This window comes from Eubalaena glacialis, chromosome 3, assembly GCF_028564815.1.
Source record: "Eubalaena glacialis isolate mEubGla1 chromosome 3, mEubGla1.1.hap2.+ XY, whole genome shotgun sequence".
Lineage (NCBI taxonomy): Eukaryota > Metazoa > Chordata > Mammalia > Artiodactyla > Balaenidae > Eubalaena > Eubalaena glacialis.
This window is the reverse complement of record NC_083718.1, coordinates 133,650,145-133,669,546: the sequence shown is the minus strand read 5'-3', so window position 1 is coordinate 133,669,546 and position 19,402 is coordinate 133,650,145. Positions and strand designations below refer to the sequence as shown.

Sequence of the window (19,402 nt, the reverse complement as noted above, 5' to 3'; positions counted from 1 at the left end):
TAACTGAAAACATAAGTAGGGAGTGAAATTAATAGCCAATATTTGCTGTATTTTTGTGTGCGAGGCATAAAGATGTCCCAGGTCATACAGGTACCATGAAGTAAAATTTCAAATCTGGTTCTTTGACTCCAGGGGAAGAGTGTAGATAGAAATTAAAGCTCACCTTATTCATCAATAAACTTGTCCTTCAAGACTGCTCAAGTCAATTCCTTAAGAGTTTGCCTCTTCATTCAGACAAGACTGACTTTCTTCCCACTATAGCAGACTTTATTTCCACCATGAAGTATTTTTATAAGAGCACTCCCCCACTAGATTTGAGATTATTGGAAAGGGGTTGTCGTATATATATTTTAGCTTCAAACCCCAGGTCTTCTTATTCTCTTGGATAATGCTGTATAGCATTCTTCATCTTAGATACACTTTAATCATTCATTTATGTATTTAGGAAGTTACCAGTTATTATAAATTTTTTTTTTATGCTAGTACCTTTTATTTTGCTAAATACAGGCATTTGGGAACTATGAGTTATCACACATTCATCTTTTAATAAGTGTGCAATGCTACAACACCCTCTACCCTCCTGTAAGTATCCATGTGGTTCAATGTGGCTGGGGAAAAAAACCAACTGTGTTTACTGGTCATTCTCAGTGACTATAAACTTGGCTCTAATGCTACCTGGATTCATCCTTCCTGATACTATAAGGTCAAAGCTATCACTACCACCACCACAGGTTTAGATTCTATTCCCTCACCTACTTGATGATAAACCTCCCGCTTCAACAATTCTTCCTTCCCTTCCTTCCATTTTATTGGAGAATGGAGGCATGTCAAAGGATAAAGAGCCAACCCGAACGGACTCTCAATGGTCAAAGCTGGGAACAGTTTGAGCAATAAAATAACATAGCATTGAACTTTCACTTAAAGGATAAATATGCGGAAGTCCATACAGATGTAAATAAATAGGAGACAAATCTTTGTAACAGAGGAATTACAAATATGAGTAGACAGCCTTCCGCCACAGGAGGTAAGAGTTGAATTCTCCCTATCCCTACTCTAAAGGTGGGCTACACTTAGTAACTTGCTTCCAAAGAATGGAATAAATTAAGGGAAAAAAATGAACTACAATGGTGATTTCAGGCAATTCCTACCTTAATCAAGTGATGAAGTTAACATCCCCAGTGATGTCATATGAATATCATGTATCCCTGACATGATGTGGTGAGAAGGGCACTTTTCCTCTGTGGTATTTGCTCTAAAATCCCCAACTCCAGTCTAATCACAAGAAAAACCAGACAAACTCAGAATGAGGGACATTCTAAAGTATACCCAGCCAGTACTCCTCATGACTGTCAAAGTCATCAAAAGCAAGGAAAGAATGAAAAACTGTCAGACCAGAGGAGACTGGAGAAATGTGACAAAAAAGTGTAATGTGGTATCCTGGATTAGAGTAATAGAAAAATGCTGAAATTCAAACAAAATCTGGATTGTAAGTAATAGTAATACATGAATGTTGGTTTCTTAGTTTTGACAAAATCACAGGGTAATATGCTAACCATGGTGGAAACTGGCTGGGAGTATATGGGAACTCTCCATACAACCTTCGCAACTTTTCTGTATATTTAAAGTTATTTCAAAATAGTATGCCTGTCTACCAATCTACCTACCTATAAATGACTGAAATTAACACCGTCTTACTAAATCAGATTAAAAAACATCTGACCATTTTGGCTTAACATTTATCTTCTCAAACATGTTATTTGGTTGTTATTAGAGGTAATACTGAAATCTGCCATCAGACTTGGGGTTGAATCCCCATTATTATGCTACTCCTATGGCTCCCTTGGGCAAGTTTTTAATTTCCTTAAACTGTAATCTTCCTTTTTGTAAAACGGGTTGATATACTATAGTATGTAAAGGTGACAGGAAGAATAAGCCTGCAAATCACTATTATATACCTTAAATTGTCTTTAAATTAAAACTCTCCACTGTTTTCCAGAAATAAAACTATTTCCAGTTCAGGAAAGCAATAATGATATTTCTATTAAAAAACAAAACAAAACAACTAACGATTATGTCAAAATTGTTAGGTAGAGCAGAAGGGAGAAATTCCCTACCTTCTCACCAGCATCTACAACACTAGCTGTGGATGCCAAATATCAAGAAGAAGACATGAGAAAAAAAAAAATCAAAGATGAGTTTTACCTTGGTAAGTATGCCTAGAGATGGTCTTATGCTTAGAGCTTGCTCTGAACTTGGACATTTATTACCAGATACCAGCCATTCAATGTTGTTTAGATGAAGGATTCCACATGGAAATTTAAGAACCCTTGGCAGTTAAAAGGGATACCTGTTGAGTGCTATAAAGTGACAGTTTTAATGGAAGCACACTATGGCATGTTTTTTGCCACATGGAATAAGGTTATGTTCTGGTATAAAGTATTCAACTAATTTGGGTACACTTCTGTTTAAAAAAAGTCACAAAAATTGTTCAGTGTCCAAGGTTATAGAGATCATGGTTTTGGAATGTTTTAAACCAAGCATTCATATATAAAAATAAGGTGACCTTACATAAAGGGCAAGTGAATATAGGGAGTTTAAGATGCACAATCAAAAGTAACAAACCAGACTGTAAATAGCTTAAAAATGAACATTAAATCAGAGCTTAAAAATTCTAATTTATTTCTAACAAACACCACTTGATGCTCGACTCACAAGCTTTATTTACATTTGTCTACAGCATCATTTCCTTACGAAATGAACTAGTACAGCTCAGTTAAACCAAATAAAATCATAATCATTTGAATTGTCTGTAAACTACTATTAGCTAAATTTATAACCTTGTATTTACTTATTAGTACAGCCAAAGATTTAAATACAGAAAGCACAAGAATAAACCAACGACAACATGTAGAATCTAGAAGATCATCTGGGCAATTTAGAAGTTGGACTTTCAAGAAGTCTGAGGCACAATTACAAGAGAGTAAAAGTTCTTGTGCAACCTACAGTAAATGTAGCAAAGAAAATTTTAAGACATAAAAAAAGCAGGGGAAGTTCATTGTAAAAATATTATCAAAATATTTCTACGTAAGCTATTTCGCTTTCATCTTTAGATGAGTTGAAGAGAAAAATCACTCATTTCAAAATAAAAAACAAATATAATTTTGGTCTGTCTACTAAGTACCTTAAAACATTTTAATTTTTAGTTGCAGTAAACATTAATATTAAGGAAACACAAACCCCCCGCCCAAAACAAAAACGTGGATACTGATCCCCATGACAAAAGTTCCCAAGCACAACTGTCAACTTCCCTTAATATACTTACCTTGCATTGTCACTGAAGATACTGTTAAGAGAAACCATTTTTAAAACCAGAAGACAGAACAGAGCTCAAATGACCAGATTTTAATTTTGAGAAATAAACCTTAAAAGTATTTTAAGCCATAAGTAATTTCAAGTGAATAGAACAATTATTTCTGCTTATGTCATGAGGAAATAAGCATTCATTTGTTACTCAGAAGAAAATTTTATGCAATGTGTTTAAAGTTAAACATCTCAAAGCAAATGTTCACTTAAATTCACAATGTCTGTTGGTCTTTCACCCAAAGAGAAATATACTTCAAAAACTTTCTTCAATCTGTTCCTCATTAACTATGATTTAACTGTCTAGTCTATAATGTGATAACTAGATTTTTAAAGGATATCACACAAAGCTCCTAAAAATATTAAACATTTTAAACTAAGATGTTTTTCTCATCAACCATATTAGTAGAGAAGAGATGAACTGTTTGGCATTCTTGCTCAAAATTACGTGTCAGAAAAGGAGAAATAAATAACACCTTTCTCCTCTCCAATTCACAAAACTTTTCTGTATTAAACTTGGTGGTGCAAAAAGTAAAACTGGATAAAAGAGAAACAATGATTCTAAGGCACCCTTAACATAGGGAATTTCAAAATAAAGAAATTTCCAGTTGACTGTTTTACAACTAGTTAATAAGAATCACTTCGACATAGGTTAACATAAACAGGTTGACTCCTTTTCCCGGATTAACATAAACAGATTGTTTCCAACTACTTTACCACAGTCTTGCTTCCATGCCCAAAGTCCAGACAAGCCTAGGTTATGCTCATATTTGGAGATGAGAATAACAAGAGTTCAAATTAAAAAACAAAGTACTTTGTTATAGCTGAGATGGTTTTAAATGAAGCAAATGGTTGTAAATAATGAATGATAAACAAAGCATCTATTTTGGGACATTATGGCTTAAAATACCATTTACTTTTAATTTCACAAATAAACACAGCTGTATTGTTCTGAAAAGCAATGAAAGGCATGCACCTCTACTAGCAGATTTAGCACTTCTGACCAAGTAAGACACCAACTTCTTAAAAAATATGCTTCATGCACTGTACTGGACTTTTTTTTTTTTTAAGATGTAAATTTTAATTCATTATTTCTTTTTTGAACTTGAACGGGAACCAGAATGGGATGATCCAGAAGGTGACCTGTGGTGCCTGTAAGACATAATGGAGAAAGCAGGTAATCTGGTAAGCTGGAGCTGAATATCAGCATTCATAAGACTTTGAGAATATGAAAATTAAACCTCATTACACTGGTAAGAGGTGTAAGAGGGATAATTAAAATCTGAGATATAAACTTATACACATAAAATTAACTAGTACTTAGACCTTGGATATGAGCCCAGTAGCAGTGCAATCATAATTTAAAAATCTCTCAAGATATAGCCACCTCTCAATTATTTAAGGTAATGAAAGAACGCCTTGCAAAATTGTATAAAACTACAGATTAATACAACAAAGACATATAAACTTGGTGATGGCAGCGTGACTTAATCGTTCTCTTTGATACACTGTATATAATGTGGTAAGTCTATATGTAAAATAGATATAGCAAGGCTTCTGTGTATGCAAATATATATCTATAAATAATTATGTTTTGGAAATCTAGGTCACACAAGATGATTGTACAATTAGTTACAGGATTATATTCATGCAGCTAATATGAATAAGGCAATATATCAACCTGGGTAAAGTAGTGGTGTTCCGAGGGGTTGGCCCTGGGCTCAGGGTTGTTTAGTGTTTTCACCAATCACCTGGCTTATGGAATAGAGAACATGTTCATTAAGTTTAGATGACAACAAACTAGGGGGATTATATGTGGCTAAGATAAAAATTTGCAGACGTGGAAAAAAAGCAACAGAATGAGTTTCATTGAAGTATGGAGTAATTTTCTTACAAAGGAACAAATGCACAGAAATGAGACTACTTGTGTGTAACCTTAACATCTAAACTCCAAAATGGGAAGATGCAAAACCAGTCATTATGTACAAGTAGAGATAATCCTAGCACTGAACACAGCAAAAATCAGATTTTATCTAATCCTTACTTTCACAAGCTGAAAGGATATAAAAATTTGCAAAGATTATTAAGGAAGCCATTAAAATGACTATGTAGACATTCAGAACCAAGAGAAAAATAATAAATCCGAATAATTAATTAGCCTGCTGCAGAAAAGGCTGACAGATGACACACTTTCCCACTTTTAAAAATGTCAACACAGATAAAGTAATCTAGTAAAGGTCCTTCTCTACAAAAAAACGGATTTGGACTGAAAGATGAAAAATGTATTAGCTACAAGAACAATTTCCTTATAAAGGGCACGAAACAATAATTTGTTGTGGAAATGCATTTATACATATTTAAATTAGGACAGATTTCCAATGATCTGTAATAGTTAATTTTCTTATTAGATGCCCTAGAATCCTACGGTTTCTAATATTTAATGTAAAATCAATAGCATAAATTAATACTTATAAAAATCAACCTCTAAATTACGTCAACACACAGCTTCTGAATTAAAATCTTAAGAGACAGAAATAACCGAGAGTTGGCTATAATTATATATGAAAATAAAAATTTAAACAAAATGATCAAATAGTGAAGAGAGTGGTTTGATCTTTTCTAAACAACCTGATCAAAGCACAAAGGATAAACAAAGTAATTATCTGTTTTTTGAAGTCCAAAGTTGAAAAGAATAATTTGAAGTGGGAACGAAGGAGAAAATGAAAATCTAATCCTTGACTGAGAAGTTCAGTTACTCTATTAAACACACTTAAGAACACCCATTCTTATTTCTACAGAAACCCAAACCTTTCAGGTGACCGTGATCTTGTTCGTCTTTTTTTGCGATCACCAGATGAAGAAGATCTAGAACGACTTCTCTTTCTGTTCCTCTCAGGAGAAGATGATGAACTTGAGTAAGATCTTTTTCGTGGGGAAGAAGAGCCCCTGTGGGACCTGGAGCTGGATCTTCATTGATTGAGAAACAAATCAAACATTTCATTAAAAGAAGAAATCAGGCAGATGGTTTAGTTAATAGCTCCAAAAATAAACAAACAGAATTTATAACTATAAAAATTTTATAAGAAAGAATACTTACTGCTTACTCAACAGAAGGCTTCTGGTTCAACCATGAAATAATTCTACTTAAATAATTTACTTTAATTTCATCACTTTAAAAAATTCTAAGATAAGTGCTCATTACTTACAATTAAAAACCATCTTAATGTATTAAAGTAGAATTAAATTCTTCTTTTAAAATTTAAGGCTTTCATTTTAAAGTATACATAAATAGCAAAGCTAACAAGTGGGCATTTGCATGACTTTATGTTTAGAAACTACATCCTTCCATTTGGGGAAAAAATATGTACCATACAACTTCCTGAGGAAAGTAAGCATCACAATTCGCTGTGGAATTATGCAACTTATTAGTTAAGCTGCTGTAGAAAAAGCAGGAATAGGGGGACAAAATGACAAAGAACAGTAGCTATTAAATCGCTAAGTATTCAAAGGAAAATAAAATGAATAACTTTAAAACTTGATTTATATTAACAATATTTATTTTTATGAAGGATTACTATCCATGAAGTATGAAGTGTTGACATTCACATGTTTCAGGCAGAGGTAAATGCGCAAATGTTTAAATACAATTTTTTTCTTCATTTACATATTTTGGTTGAAGTAATTTAGCTCAAACTTCCCAAAAAATTCACCTTTGGGCTTAAAATAAAATCAGAAAGCCCAAAAGGAGAATTCTTTGGAAAGTTATAAGCAATGAAAAAAATGTTTGAAAAGAATATGAAGGCTGTTCTGTAAACCTTAATTAAAGTGCTTCCCAAAGGGAAGTAGGACTTAAGGATCTTCACCTAAGAAGCACTCAAATAAAAGAAATGAATCATTGATAATACATAATAAAACAATAATCTCACTTGCTCTCTATTTTGTATTGGCTTAATACAAGTGTGCATATCATTCTTTTCTCCTTAATGTTCTCAAATTACAGTTGCCCTCTAATGCTACAGATTGGCTCTAAAATAAGCTATTAAGCAATTATTTTTACCAAAATAGCTACCACTACACTTCAGTGTACTTCCACACAAGTGGAATTTTCGTTGTTCTCTTATTCATGTTAGCTGCCTTTAATAGATAAACAAATTAAATTAAAAAGAAAGGCAGTATATTTTGACCAAGACTAGAAAAAACTTCAAGAGACTAAAAGCTAGTTTCTCACTTGCTTCTCTACAAATTATTTTCCCTCTGCAGGTCTAATAAATGCAACCTGAAGTTAACAAGAATGCTTACTTTAAGATCACATCCTACCTAGACTAACCAACCAAACTTCTTGATTTAATTTGTGGAATTTAAGAAGTGTCTATGTTTCTTACATACTATACATACTGTGTACAATATTCTGTGTTATATTACAGATAAATGAAAATAAAACCCTCCAGAAACTTCATCTAATATAAATGACAAAATTGTTTCTATAAATATTGAAACAATTGCCATGCAAAACAAAATCTGTTTTGAGGCAGTTATTTTTCTTCCTTTTAAAATATGGAGTAAATTTTTTATTTGCATATCTCAATTTATTTTAACTACTACTGCAAAATAACTTTAATGAACAGACATTTGGTGATAAGACTTGGCTCCATCTTCCTACTTCATCACAGTTTAGCACAAAAATAGCAAACCTTGCATAATGCAAAATAACCATGTTAATTCAATCATGGGAATGTCTTGGCACACTGCTGGCAATGGAAACGTCTCACGGTGAGAAAATTAAGCTGAGGCAAGTGCATTAGTTTTCTAATGCTAAAATAAAATTGACAAGTAGAAGCAAAATAAGAGGAAAAAAAGCAACGCCTTCTGCAGCCTTTAAATATTTTTTCTCTCTGCTTTACAGAGAGATGCTACCTCATTCACCTTGATTTCGACCCACGAGATCTCGAACGTTCTCTGGAACTGGAACGAGATCTTGACTGCGAACTGGAAGAACTTCTTGAACGGGACCTGGAACAACATGGAAGGATTTTTTTTTTCCAGGACCATTTAATTAAGCTTTGTGATACGAACACTGAAAGAAAAATATGTATTAGAATTCATTTTCATATAGTAAGAATACTATTTGGGACATATATTTTCAAAATACAGTATTTTAAGGTTTATTTTAAACTTTTATTCTGTATTAATACTTATGCCAAAACTTAAGGTAATAGATAATTTTTGAAAATAATCAACTATTACTTTCCAAGTTTGACAAAATTTCTCTGAAAATCATTCGAGATTGTACAAATAAAAACGTCCAGCATTATCACTTTATTAACACTGAATACTTTATATGTTCACAAATATTTAAAAGTATCCCGGGACTTACACATCCAGGAATACTGGATGTTGCAGTTTATATTTAACTTCTGTGAAATATTTCCATCAATTTCCCTTTTCCAATTTAAAAATCCTTCTATTTTCTTAGTCACTATCTAGCATAAAGCTTAAATGTTGATATGTGTACGTTTTTAAATCCACAGGTTTTTCTGTCTACTCAAAGGTTAGAGAATTAAAGAGAAACTACATTGACAATCCTGTCACTGTTTTACGTAATTATATTACTGAAAAATGACATAGGGGAGACATGGTCCATTTGAATTTAAAAAGTCAACAAATGAAATAAATTTCATTTACTAATTTAATTTATACACTTAATTTGTCCCTGAAAATAATAATCTGCAGAAAAACGATAATTTTTACCTTAAAATTATCTTTATAATCACTTTTAAGCTTTCAGGCTTTACAGTACTCAATTAACAATTATCTAATTATTAATTACTCAATTAGCTAATATTTTATTCCCAAATACAGTTAAAATTCATTGCACATAGTTTCACTTAACTAAATAGGAGTTCTTCAAGGGAAGATTGCTTACATAAGGTATTGCTTCTTCTCAACCAAAACTTCATTTTTATTGTCGATTGCACAATGAGGGACTTTTCAATTAAAACTTTACATTACTAACAAAATAATATTCAAGTACAACACAAATTACATCTTCTAATTTATTCTTGGACAGCTCTAAGTATGAGCATTAAGACAATAGAATACAGCTGAATTTGCTTCTTTATTCAGAACACATATACCAAATAAAACACTGTGTAGTAAGCAACAACTTAAATGCCTAGAAAATTTTTGTACTAGTGGGAAATATAAATCTTCCCTTTACTTTAAAATTTCTAAATGTAAACCATCTCCTTAGATAACTCAATATCACTATATATAATGATTTAATTGAATTTTTAAAGTCTATTTTAATAAAAGGCATGGTGTTAAAATGGACTAAGGAAGTTTCATATTAAAATTTTGTATTTCTGAAAATACTGGACAATAACTTCATGGCACTAAGACAGAAAAAATTATCTTATAAAAGATGACTTGAATGAAAACTCTGAAATAAAAGGAAAGCTTATTTAGTCAAGAAAAACAAAATTTATAAGTAAAGAAGTTAGATACTGACATTTTGACTGGTGTTACCCTTGACCTGTACCCGTTTACCTGGACCTAGACCTTGAACTGGAGGGGGAGGATGAGCGTGATGAAGATCGTGAATGTGAAGACCGAGACTTTGAGCGACTTCGTCTATTAGATTTCTTTTTATTACTATCTTCTTCTTCACTGGCATCAAGATTATATTTTGAGAGATCAGCATCATCTTCATCCTCATCCTAACGGAAACTCAGAGTCAATTATATTTAGACATTTAGATATCCATGCTATCTAGGAATGATGAATAGTTCTGTGTACTGGACATCTCCATATGGATTTATTATATAGCTAACACCTCAGCAAATTCATTCTCAGTCCTGAAATCTGACTACTACATTCCTCATCTCAGCTAAAGAGACTTAATGACTGTCTCAGACATTTAAAGATGTAGAAGTCATACTCATTTTCTTTTTCATCACAATGTATTTCCAAATGAGCTGTCAAGAGTTTTCAGTTTTACTCCCTTAAAAGTTCGTGAATCCAGCTCCCTTAGTCTTAGTTCAGAACTTCATTCTTTAGTATACTACCATAACCTTTAAGGTAGTCTCCCTAACTGCGAATCCATTCTGCCTCCCAAGTATCTCAATATGTTGACAGTCATCACTCTAAAACACAGATCAGATAAATATACCTCATTTGTTTGTTTTTAAAACTTGTTTCACATTGATTTGTTCAGCTGCATTCAAGGGCATCCTATGCTCAGTCCCCAAAGTACCCTTAATCTGGATCTATTCATCCATAAAATTTTACACTCAGGCCCCACAGAAAAAACATCACCAGACCTAATGTGGCTGCTGACTCCCTCATTACATTCTCCCCTCTGCTCTAACCACACTAGCCTATGTATGATTTTTTGGATGGTGCTGGCTTGTTTCCTGCTAGGGGAAACTTTATTTGCTGTTCTCCCTGCCTTAAAAGTGCTCTGACCCCAGTTCTTACAGCAGGCTCCTTCATATCATTCTGTCACTCAAGTTTCAGCTCAAATTCCACTGCCTCAGAAATCCCCCAACCACTAAAACCAAAGTAGCTCTTCTAATGCTCTGCTATCACATCATGTGTCTTCACCACAGTATTGCTATCTAAATTATCTTGTTCATTTATGTCTTTCCCCCTCTGGAATTTAAGTTCCCTTAAGAGAAGGGTGGTTGTGTCTCAGTCACTACTGTATCTCCGGAGTCAGAATAATGCTTGGCAGAGTAGAAGCTCAAAATCTTTGTGAAAACAAATGATTACATTGGAGAACACATCTTCACCATGGGCCAAAGGTTGTCAAAGACATTCATATGTTATCCCATAGCCTGAATAAGACAAACGGGAAATATAAGGAAATAATTTACCTCATCTAATTTATATTTAGAAAGATCTTCATCCTCATCCTCTTCTTCTCCCTCAGATTCTTTATCTTCAACTTCCTTTAAAATAGATGCAGGACCAACTGCCTTCCCTCTGTATTTTTTCTTTTTACGTCCAAACTATAGAAAAAGTTTCATAATATTTCTGTTAGCTGAAACTGTTAAAATAAATACTTTTTTTTCAAAGAAATTACTTTTATGTATTTAGGTTAATATACATTTTTATGTCAATTATATGTTTAAGTCCATTATGATTTCCTACAAAATGGTAAGCTGCTGTAAAAGACTCAAAGTGTACTTACAAAAATAAGATACATTTAATATTTTCCTTTTGCAAGGTATTTTCTAACATGTTTCTCTAAGTTGCTTTCAACCTGCACACTAATGTATAGCTTACCTCATCATATTCACCATCAGATTCTTCTCTTTCTATATATTCAACATTTTCTCTTTCATTAAAACCACCACCATATCCTAAAAAGGGGGGGGCATATACTGTTATAACAATTCATCAAAGTAACAAAAACATGTCAGAATCACTTACAAGCAATAGAAAAAAAGAAAATCTTATCAAAGACATTTGTCTATCCGTTTAATAAATTACTGGTCTAAAACAAAAAACAAAAAAACCCCCCACCAAATCACTATAGAGAACAGTCTCAAAGTTACGTACCATAGCTGGAAAAGTCCCGTGGCTACACTTATAGCTCTTCTCAATTTCAAAATGTCCTGTATGACTTTAGTAATGCATGGACTATATGGGTGGAAAACATCTCCTTAAACCTCTGCTATAACCAAGTTTTAAAAGGACTTTCCTCTGTAGTTTATCCTAATTCTGGGAGAAGTGGGTTCAATAAGAACCAACTATCAAATTTTACTGTTTACTAGTTGAAAATGGTCTGAAATCTTTTGATACACTGAAATTTTGCTGGGCTAAAATGTAGCTAGAGCTTGGAAAATTTTTAATTATATAGACAAATACAATGACACAATAAAGGACATCCAAATTGGTTTTAAATACAGTTAAAAGTCACTCAGGTTTTCTGAAGAAGCCAGTAACTTCTCAACTGAAAATATGCTACTAAAAAGCAATCAGGATCAGCAACCATTATTGTTTGCTGTCACAACTAACATCTACAATTTAGACTGACAGATCTCTGACATAGGCTTAACAGAGATTGGAATAAGAAAGTGAGTTAGTTTTAGTTTTAGAGAAAATGAGATGAGAAAGTCTGAAAATATCTCCCACTGAAAAAAAACAGAGATGTGGTTAAGAGTAACATAATCTAACTACCTCATATTTCAGAACAGTACCAGCACATAAAGAGTGACTCCTGGATTTAATGAACCAGCAAAACGTTAAATAAACTTATAGACAAAAAAGTATTTTTTAAAAATTCAAGATTTGTGACTTTAAATCTGTCAATCACGGACATTAAAAAACTCATCACTTACCCTCTCATCATTTCATAAAAGAGCCACAAACAAATAGTAGAGAGCATGTAATTGCCCCAACAAAATAATGTAATAAAATTAACTTTAAAAAAAAAAATCACATTAATACAAAATCCTTCCTTTCTTCACTGTACTTTGTACCAGTGAAAACTGCAATGTATCAGTGTTTATCCTTGGATATCACTAGATATCATCCCTTTTTTCCTCCTCCTCCTACCTTGTTCTGGAGACAAAATAGACTCCAACTGTAATATCCAAGAATTTCCTTTTGTTTCTATGCATATGATACAAAAGTGAAAAGTGTCTTAAATACCAATAACAACTCTTCCTTAGTAAAATCTCGGCTCTAGTTTTTCAGAGTATCAAATATAAAGAAACAGAAACAAGTACAACTGGGTATATGTTCACCTCAAAACAGCTCAAATTCTAACTTGAAAATTCTATGATTCTGTATTTTGATTAATTAGTAAACAGAACAAATAGTAAAGAGAAACTAGAGAGCAACAGTATGTATTAGCTCACATCTTCAACAGTGACCAGCAAAAGACAACTACTTATATACGGGGAAATAGGAAAGAGTCAAGACACCGGAATGACAGAAAAAAGATAATGAGTAAAGGAAAGTGAGGTTATCAAACAAACTTTGACAACTTCAGTTGTTACACTATAGCTCTTGCATTAGTGACTTTTAAAGAAGTCACAAAATAGGTCAAAGAGAAAGTGAATAAATAAAACGCTTTTAGGAATTACAATTTTTAAAACTGTTAAAAGATTTTGGACTTTATCCTAAAAGCAATCAAAATGGTTTTACACAAATGGAGTTTTTAGTTTGGAACAAAAAACCCCTGGCTGCAACTGAGCAGGAGGGGAATATGTACAGACACCAACAAGATGGCTCTTTTTCCAAGAAACAAGATATAGTGGTATCTCTGCCTAGGGTAATGATGGAAAAGACTTTTGGGGGTACAGGAGAAATGAAGGAGTTACTAAGAAGGACACCTAAGTTTCTGGTTTATGTAACAAGCATATGGTGGGTGGTACTAATCATGAGAAAGAGATCACTAAAAGAGGGCCACGTCCTGGGGGAAAATCATGAATTCAGTTTGGATATAATGAGTTTGACATTTACAGGGTGATGTTGAATAGGCAGCTGAATATACAGGTCAAAGAAGTCTGAGCTAGAGACATAAATTTGGTTCTCACTGGTGTGCCAATGCTCACTTAAACTTAGGGCTTAGAAGAAAATGCCTAGAAAATATAGAGCAAAAGAGAGAGCTCAGGAACTGGACCTTGAAGAACCCCAACATTCTGTGGCCACGAAAATAAAACCAAAAAGGAGACAGAATAAAGAACCAAAGGGGTGTGGGGGGGATAGATTAAAAATATAGGGGAAATAATGTAAACCTTAAAGAGATAAGGGAAGGAAAAAAAGGGAGACCCTTATTTAAAAGGTCTTAGTCTATACAGAGAATGGAATTGTCTAAAGTCAGGGAGGAAAAGAAAACAGGGAAATAGTTTACTAAGTCTAGGTCTGACAAGGTGACTATATATAGAATGGAGCCTTTGATTGTACAAGTTGCTGAATGATAAAATCAGATGTGAAGTACACTGATAATGTGGTTGCAATAATTGATGATAATGGGAAAACTATACTCTATTAAGCAAATAGTTTCACCCCACCACTGACAACACACAGAGCCAATGATAGGTTATTATTTAGGCCAATGATTACCAAACACTATCTGAATCACCTGCAGATTTTTGGGACTCACCCCGAAAGAGCTTTGATAGCTGTTTTGGAATCTGGATTTTTAGAGTTTCTCAAATGATTCTAATGTATAGCCAAATTTGATAATTATTGCCTAAACTTTAGACAATTACTTTAAATGGTGCCCCATGCTCTTTTTTGTCATACTAGGATATCAAATGAATTAAAAAAATGGTACTACCCTATCATTACTAATAACAAACATTTAGACCAGCAGAGGAAAGAGTGAGGAATAAAGCATTTCTAAAACTATCCTGATGTCGACTACTTGTAAGGATAAGGCCTCCTGATGCTGTACTTTGTAAATTGTGAAATTATCAAACAAAAGATGACTTTGTGGATGAGGGGAAAAAAAACAAGGTAAAAAAATATAAGGGCAGGGACTTCCTTGCTAGCGCAGTGGTTAAGAATCCGCCTGCCAATGCAGGGGACACTGGTTCGATCCCTGGTCCAGGAAGATCTCACATGCCGAGCAACTGAGCCCGTGCGCCACAACTACTGAGCCCACGCTCCGCAACTACTGAAGCTTGCACACTCTAGGGCCTGCGTGCGGCAAGCACTGAGCCTACACTCTGCAACTACTGAAGCTCGTGTGCCTAGAGCCTGTGCTCTGCAACAAGAGAAGCCACTGCAATGAGAAGCCCGCGCGCCGCAACGATGAATAGCCCCCGCTCGCCGCAACTAGAGAAAGCCCGCGTGCAGCAACGAAGACCCAACGCAGCGGCCCCCGCCCCCACAAAAAAGGGCAGAATAAACAATCTTCATTTACTGTGCTCTTATGAAGTGGTATAATTATTAATTTCAATGTCTAGTTCTTTTAAAATCATTTAGTTGGACTGCGTTTGAATCTTACCTGTTCTTTCTTCCAGCTTAGCATACTTTGGAGTATTACACATGTTACACTCTGATCTTCTGGCCCAATTCACATTACTGCAACTTTAAAAGTGAAAAATATCAAATTAGTAGACTATAACATAAGACAAATAGTAAATTTTTAAAATTTTAAAATAAAAAGTAGAGTGAACTCACTATCATAAAGGAATGTGTACTAAGGATGCTACAAAGGAAATGTACCCATGTATGTATTCTGAAGAGAGAGTATGGTTCCAACAGACTGAACTACTTAAGCAGAGAAGCAAAACCTATACAGCATGAAGACTGCCTTTGTCATTTTATGAGAAATCAATGACAAATTATATCTATAGAGAGTCTGCCATCATAGGGGGAAAAAATACCACTTTAAACGAAAGGTTCTACTAATTTCCCAGTCTCCAAATTCACCTCAAGAGTGAGGTTATACCTTCCAAATGTTAAAAAAAAATCTGTTTTGCAGAATCAGTTCAAGCACTGGATCTCAAATTCAGCAACTAATCTTGCTGGAAAGTTATCTAATACTAACTTAGTATCTGTAAGACCAGAAATTTGTGTAAGACCCTCTTCTGATTCAGTCTTCTTTCATGTGTATTTGATTCATCTGCTTAACAGAAAAGATGGATATTGGAAAAATCAATACAGCATGTGAAAACCAGAAATATTAAGAAAGCTACCTAATTAGGAATAATTATCTATGGTATGCAAGTTATGATTCTAAAATTACTGTGCAAACAGGCAAAATAAATTTTGTGGTATATTTCACATTAATGATACAGGCTAAAAGTTTTTGAGATTTTTTAACAGAAAGAAATAGGTTTTAGTGCTTTTAAATACCCTTCCCTCGGTTTTTTTTTTTTTTTTTTTTTTTTGAATGTTAGCTCACCTTAAGCATCTGTTTACTGGTATACATAATTCATCTTAGTAACAACTAATATTACCATTAAAAAATAGAATTTAAAAGTTCTTTATACTATGTCAGATATAGACTTAATAATAATCAACAGACCTTTAATTTAAAGGTTACTTTGGCTTGTCAATGTGACTAGTAAGAGTAGGTAATATTAACAAGTAGTGGCTAGATATATTATTATGGGAGAAAGTGAGGACGATAATTTGAAACACATACGTTTTACACTGCCAGTCATTAGCACTAAACAAGCCTCGGCTCTTTTCTGCGAGTGTCTTTCCTATTTCAGTGCCTCCAGCTTTCATCATCTTAGCCTCAGTTGTTTTCTCTGAAGAATAGAAAAATGAAGTATGAATCTGGGAAAATAAAGAAATGATCTGTATACACAGTCTTAAAGGAAGCTTCCTTAAATGCTTACCTCGACCACATCTATTACAGCTAGTTCTTCTGGCAAAGTTTACATTTCCACATCTGAAAATAAAGTAAAAAATATTTATACAGACATCTACTAAACTTATATAATTTTAAAAATCTTATTACACAACTTTTTAATGTGTCCTCCCTATATACCTGGGTCCAGAACTTCTAGCACCATCTCTTTTCATGTTAATGTCAATGTTAACAAAAAAAACCCCAAAAACCAACCCTCAAAATTTAGGTGGAAAAAATACAAGATCTGAAGTCACAAGTCGAGGATAAGAAACTCCAATCTTTCACTTACCAATTATGTGATCCTGGTAAGTCACTTAGGATCTCTGTGCCTCAGTGTCCTATTAGCGCATATCGTTAATTATAATGAAATCCCCTCACAAAGCTTAAGTGAGATGTGAGTCCACTTGAACAATTACTGATGAAGCACCGGGGGTTCAAAAAAACTTTAAAGTAATTCTTCGTATAGAAAATAAGATTATACAATAAGAATTATAAGAAATACAAAATCCTAAGGGTGAACCAAGGGGGAGAAAATGGGTTAAGTCAGATACGGCTTCACAGATCTTAATAAAATACTCTTGTTAGAAAGAGGAGGTGGGATGGTAAAAAACAAAGGGAGATAGGTTGTACTGACTAAAAATATAAATAGGTTCAATAATTAAAAGAAAACTGAGTTTTGGGGGATATTTATCAACCTCTGAAACCTGGTTGAAAAACTACAACCAATAATCTCAACACATCAAGTAACCTATGACTTTATACCGGTATTTAACGAACAAAAACAAAAAACTTACTGGGTTCACTAACATGGTCTTCACAGTGCATCTGCATGTCAGTAAAAGCATGCTAAATGCTCTGAATAACATGTACAAATTAAATTTTAAAATGCTGATTATTTTTTAGGTGTTATACTAGTATGAAATAAAGTTGTGAAATATGGAATGGACACTAAACTGAAGCACTCCGATTAATTTTGAGGTTGTTTTTCCCCCCTAAAGAATATCTTTATGACTCCAATAAGCATTGAAAATATATTCTGAAAATGTTTTCTGGATTTATACACATTGTTGAAGTTACCCTGTTCATATATTTGTAACTGAGTTGAAATGTACTCTCTTACAAAAACCTACCTCAAATATTTGAGTATACTGTCATTAATGACACTGTCAAAAGCACATTATTCTACAAGTAACCAACAACACAAAAGTCACTTGTTTGTTTTATTCAAAATGGTTAGACTTGAGACCCTTCAAGTCATCTTAATCTTTATGCAATCGAGAGCCATCAATTTTTTATGTAAAAAAACATGATGTTTCATTTAAACTGCTTAAAATCTGAATAGAAGACAAATGCTGGGGAAATAAGGACTTACTCTCCTTTGACATTTGATTTCAAAACTACTATCCATAGCTATCAATCAGTATTTACTACATGTTATTGCTCTACACATACAGTCTATGTTATATCACTGTAAGGGAGCTCTTCCACCTTAGTTTTTTTTTTTTTTTAAGCAAAGTTAAATAACCTATTTAAAGTTCCATGATCCATAAGCGATAGGACTGGAATTAAACCTAGGTTTATTTGCTTCAAAGTTTTTACTTTACTACCATGAACTCCACATGCTATCTGTGGCTAGCTTAAGAAATCAAATTTTTTTTTGGAACATGAGTTGTGCATTCCATTTTTTTTGACAATTACCTTCCGTAGTAATTTTCGTATCTCTCCAAATAGGTAGACCTACTTGAGGACCCATCAATAAAATAGTACTAACAATTTAATAGAGCACACCGGTTTCAGCAGAGCTACTAAAACACGTGCTTCTTTGAAGCAGGCATTCTCCAGGGCTGAGCAGGCAAAAACACAAGGCTCGTGTTTCGGCTCTAACGAGGCGAAAGGTCTAATTTTGGTGGGGTAATTAAAGGTCAATAAAGAAAAAATCAGAATGTCCCCAACCAAAAGAGAATAGTGTTCGGGAGAAAAAAGTATCAACAGTACGGAAAGTCTGAATTGGAGAAAAAAAAAAAAAAAGGTGAATTATGAGAAACAAAAACATGAGTTCAAGAAATGAACGCTTTCCGCGAACAAGAGTCAAGTTCTGCAGGGAAAAGTCACGTGGGGGAGATCAGACACCGAGCTGGCCACGATTAGGCAGATGTCCTTACCGCTGAAACCTGGCCGGGGGCGGGGGGTGGAGTGTGGGGCAAAAGGGCGGCCATCTCGCTCCCGAAAACAACGGGCTGACTTGGAGAGACATGATCTAGGATATGCTGGAGACAGACTCAAAACAAAGGCTCCCGAAAGACCTCATAGTGAGGAGACTAAGAGCCTCCTTCCCGCCCGGGAGCCGGCAATTCGCCGCCTCCACCCGGCTGGTGGTACCAGAGACCGTAAAAACGGAAGATGCCCAGTCGACTCGAGAAAGCCTCTACCGATCAACCCCGCTCCAATTCGGGACCCTTCATAAACTCACTTTTTGTCAGGGCAAATCCAGTCACCGTCACTGACTCGGAAATTCTTCGTCGACATCTTGGACGCCGCCACCACAGCCACCCTCAGCTGCGTCTTCACAGGAGGAAGCGGGCCGGGGACTTTTGGCACTCCGGGGCTGTCCCCACGCTGCCTGACTCCTTCCCACCACTGCGACAGAGTTTGACAGTGAGAACACTCGGCCGGGATTGAGTTTGAACGTTATTTTCCAGAATAAGATGCCTGTGAGAT

The 19,402-nt window shown here is 34.3% G+C and overlaps 1 protein-coding gene across 2 annotated transcripts; it reads right to left on the bottom strand.

Moving 5' to 3' along the window:
• Positions 1 to 2,655: 2,655 nt before the first annotated feature.
• Positions 2,656 to 19,310, bottom strand: ZRANB2 (zinc finger RANBP2-type containing 2). Of its 2 annotated transcripts, XM_061186451.1 has the most exons (11): positions 19,155 to 19,310; positions 16,671 to 16,723; positions 16,472 to 16,580; positions 15,326 to 15,408; positions 11,647 to 11,723; positions 11,235 to 11,369; positions 9,907 to 10,076; positions 8,284 to 8,370; positions 6,169 to 6,327; positions 5,042 to 5,115; positions 4,427 to 4,512 (listed from the first exon to the last, which is right to left on the bottom strand). In XM_061186451.1, exons 1-10 carry the CDS (start codon positions 19,208 to 19,210, stop codon positions 5,082 to 5,084), a joined length of 963 nt encoding a protein of 320 aa, XP_061042434.1. In that variant the 5' UTR covers positions 19,211 to 19,310; the 3' UTR covers positions 4,427 to 4,512; positions 5,042 to 5,081. The 2 variants fall into 2 exon arrangements, with proteins under 2 accessions (XP_061042433.1, XP_061042434.1); XM_061186450.1 differs by lacking the exon at positions 5,042 to 5,115 and having other exon boundaries at positions 2,656 to 4,512.
• Positions 19,311 to 19,402: the final 92 nt, after the last annotated feature.

Bases quoted from the DNA above. Each gene is read 5' to 3' on its own strand.
- ZRANB2 (XM_061186450.1), bottom strand. From the start codon at position 19,210: ATGTCGACGAAGAATTTCCGAGTCAGTGACGGTGACTGGATTTGCCCT. The intron at 16,724-19,154 runs GTGAGTTTATGA...CTTTATTTTCAG, and splicing joins TGGATTTGCCCTGACAAAAA to ATGTGGAAATGTAAACTTTG. The intron at 15,409-16,471 runs GTATGTGTTTCA...TCACTTTTAAAG, and splicing joins AATGACTGGCAGTGTAAAAC to TTGCAGTAATGTGAATTGGG.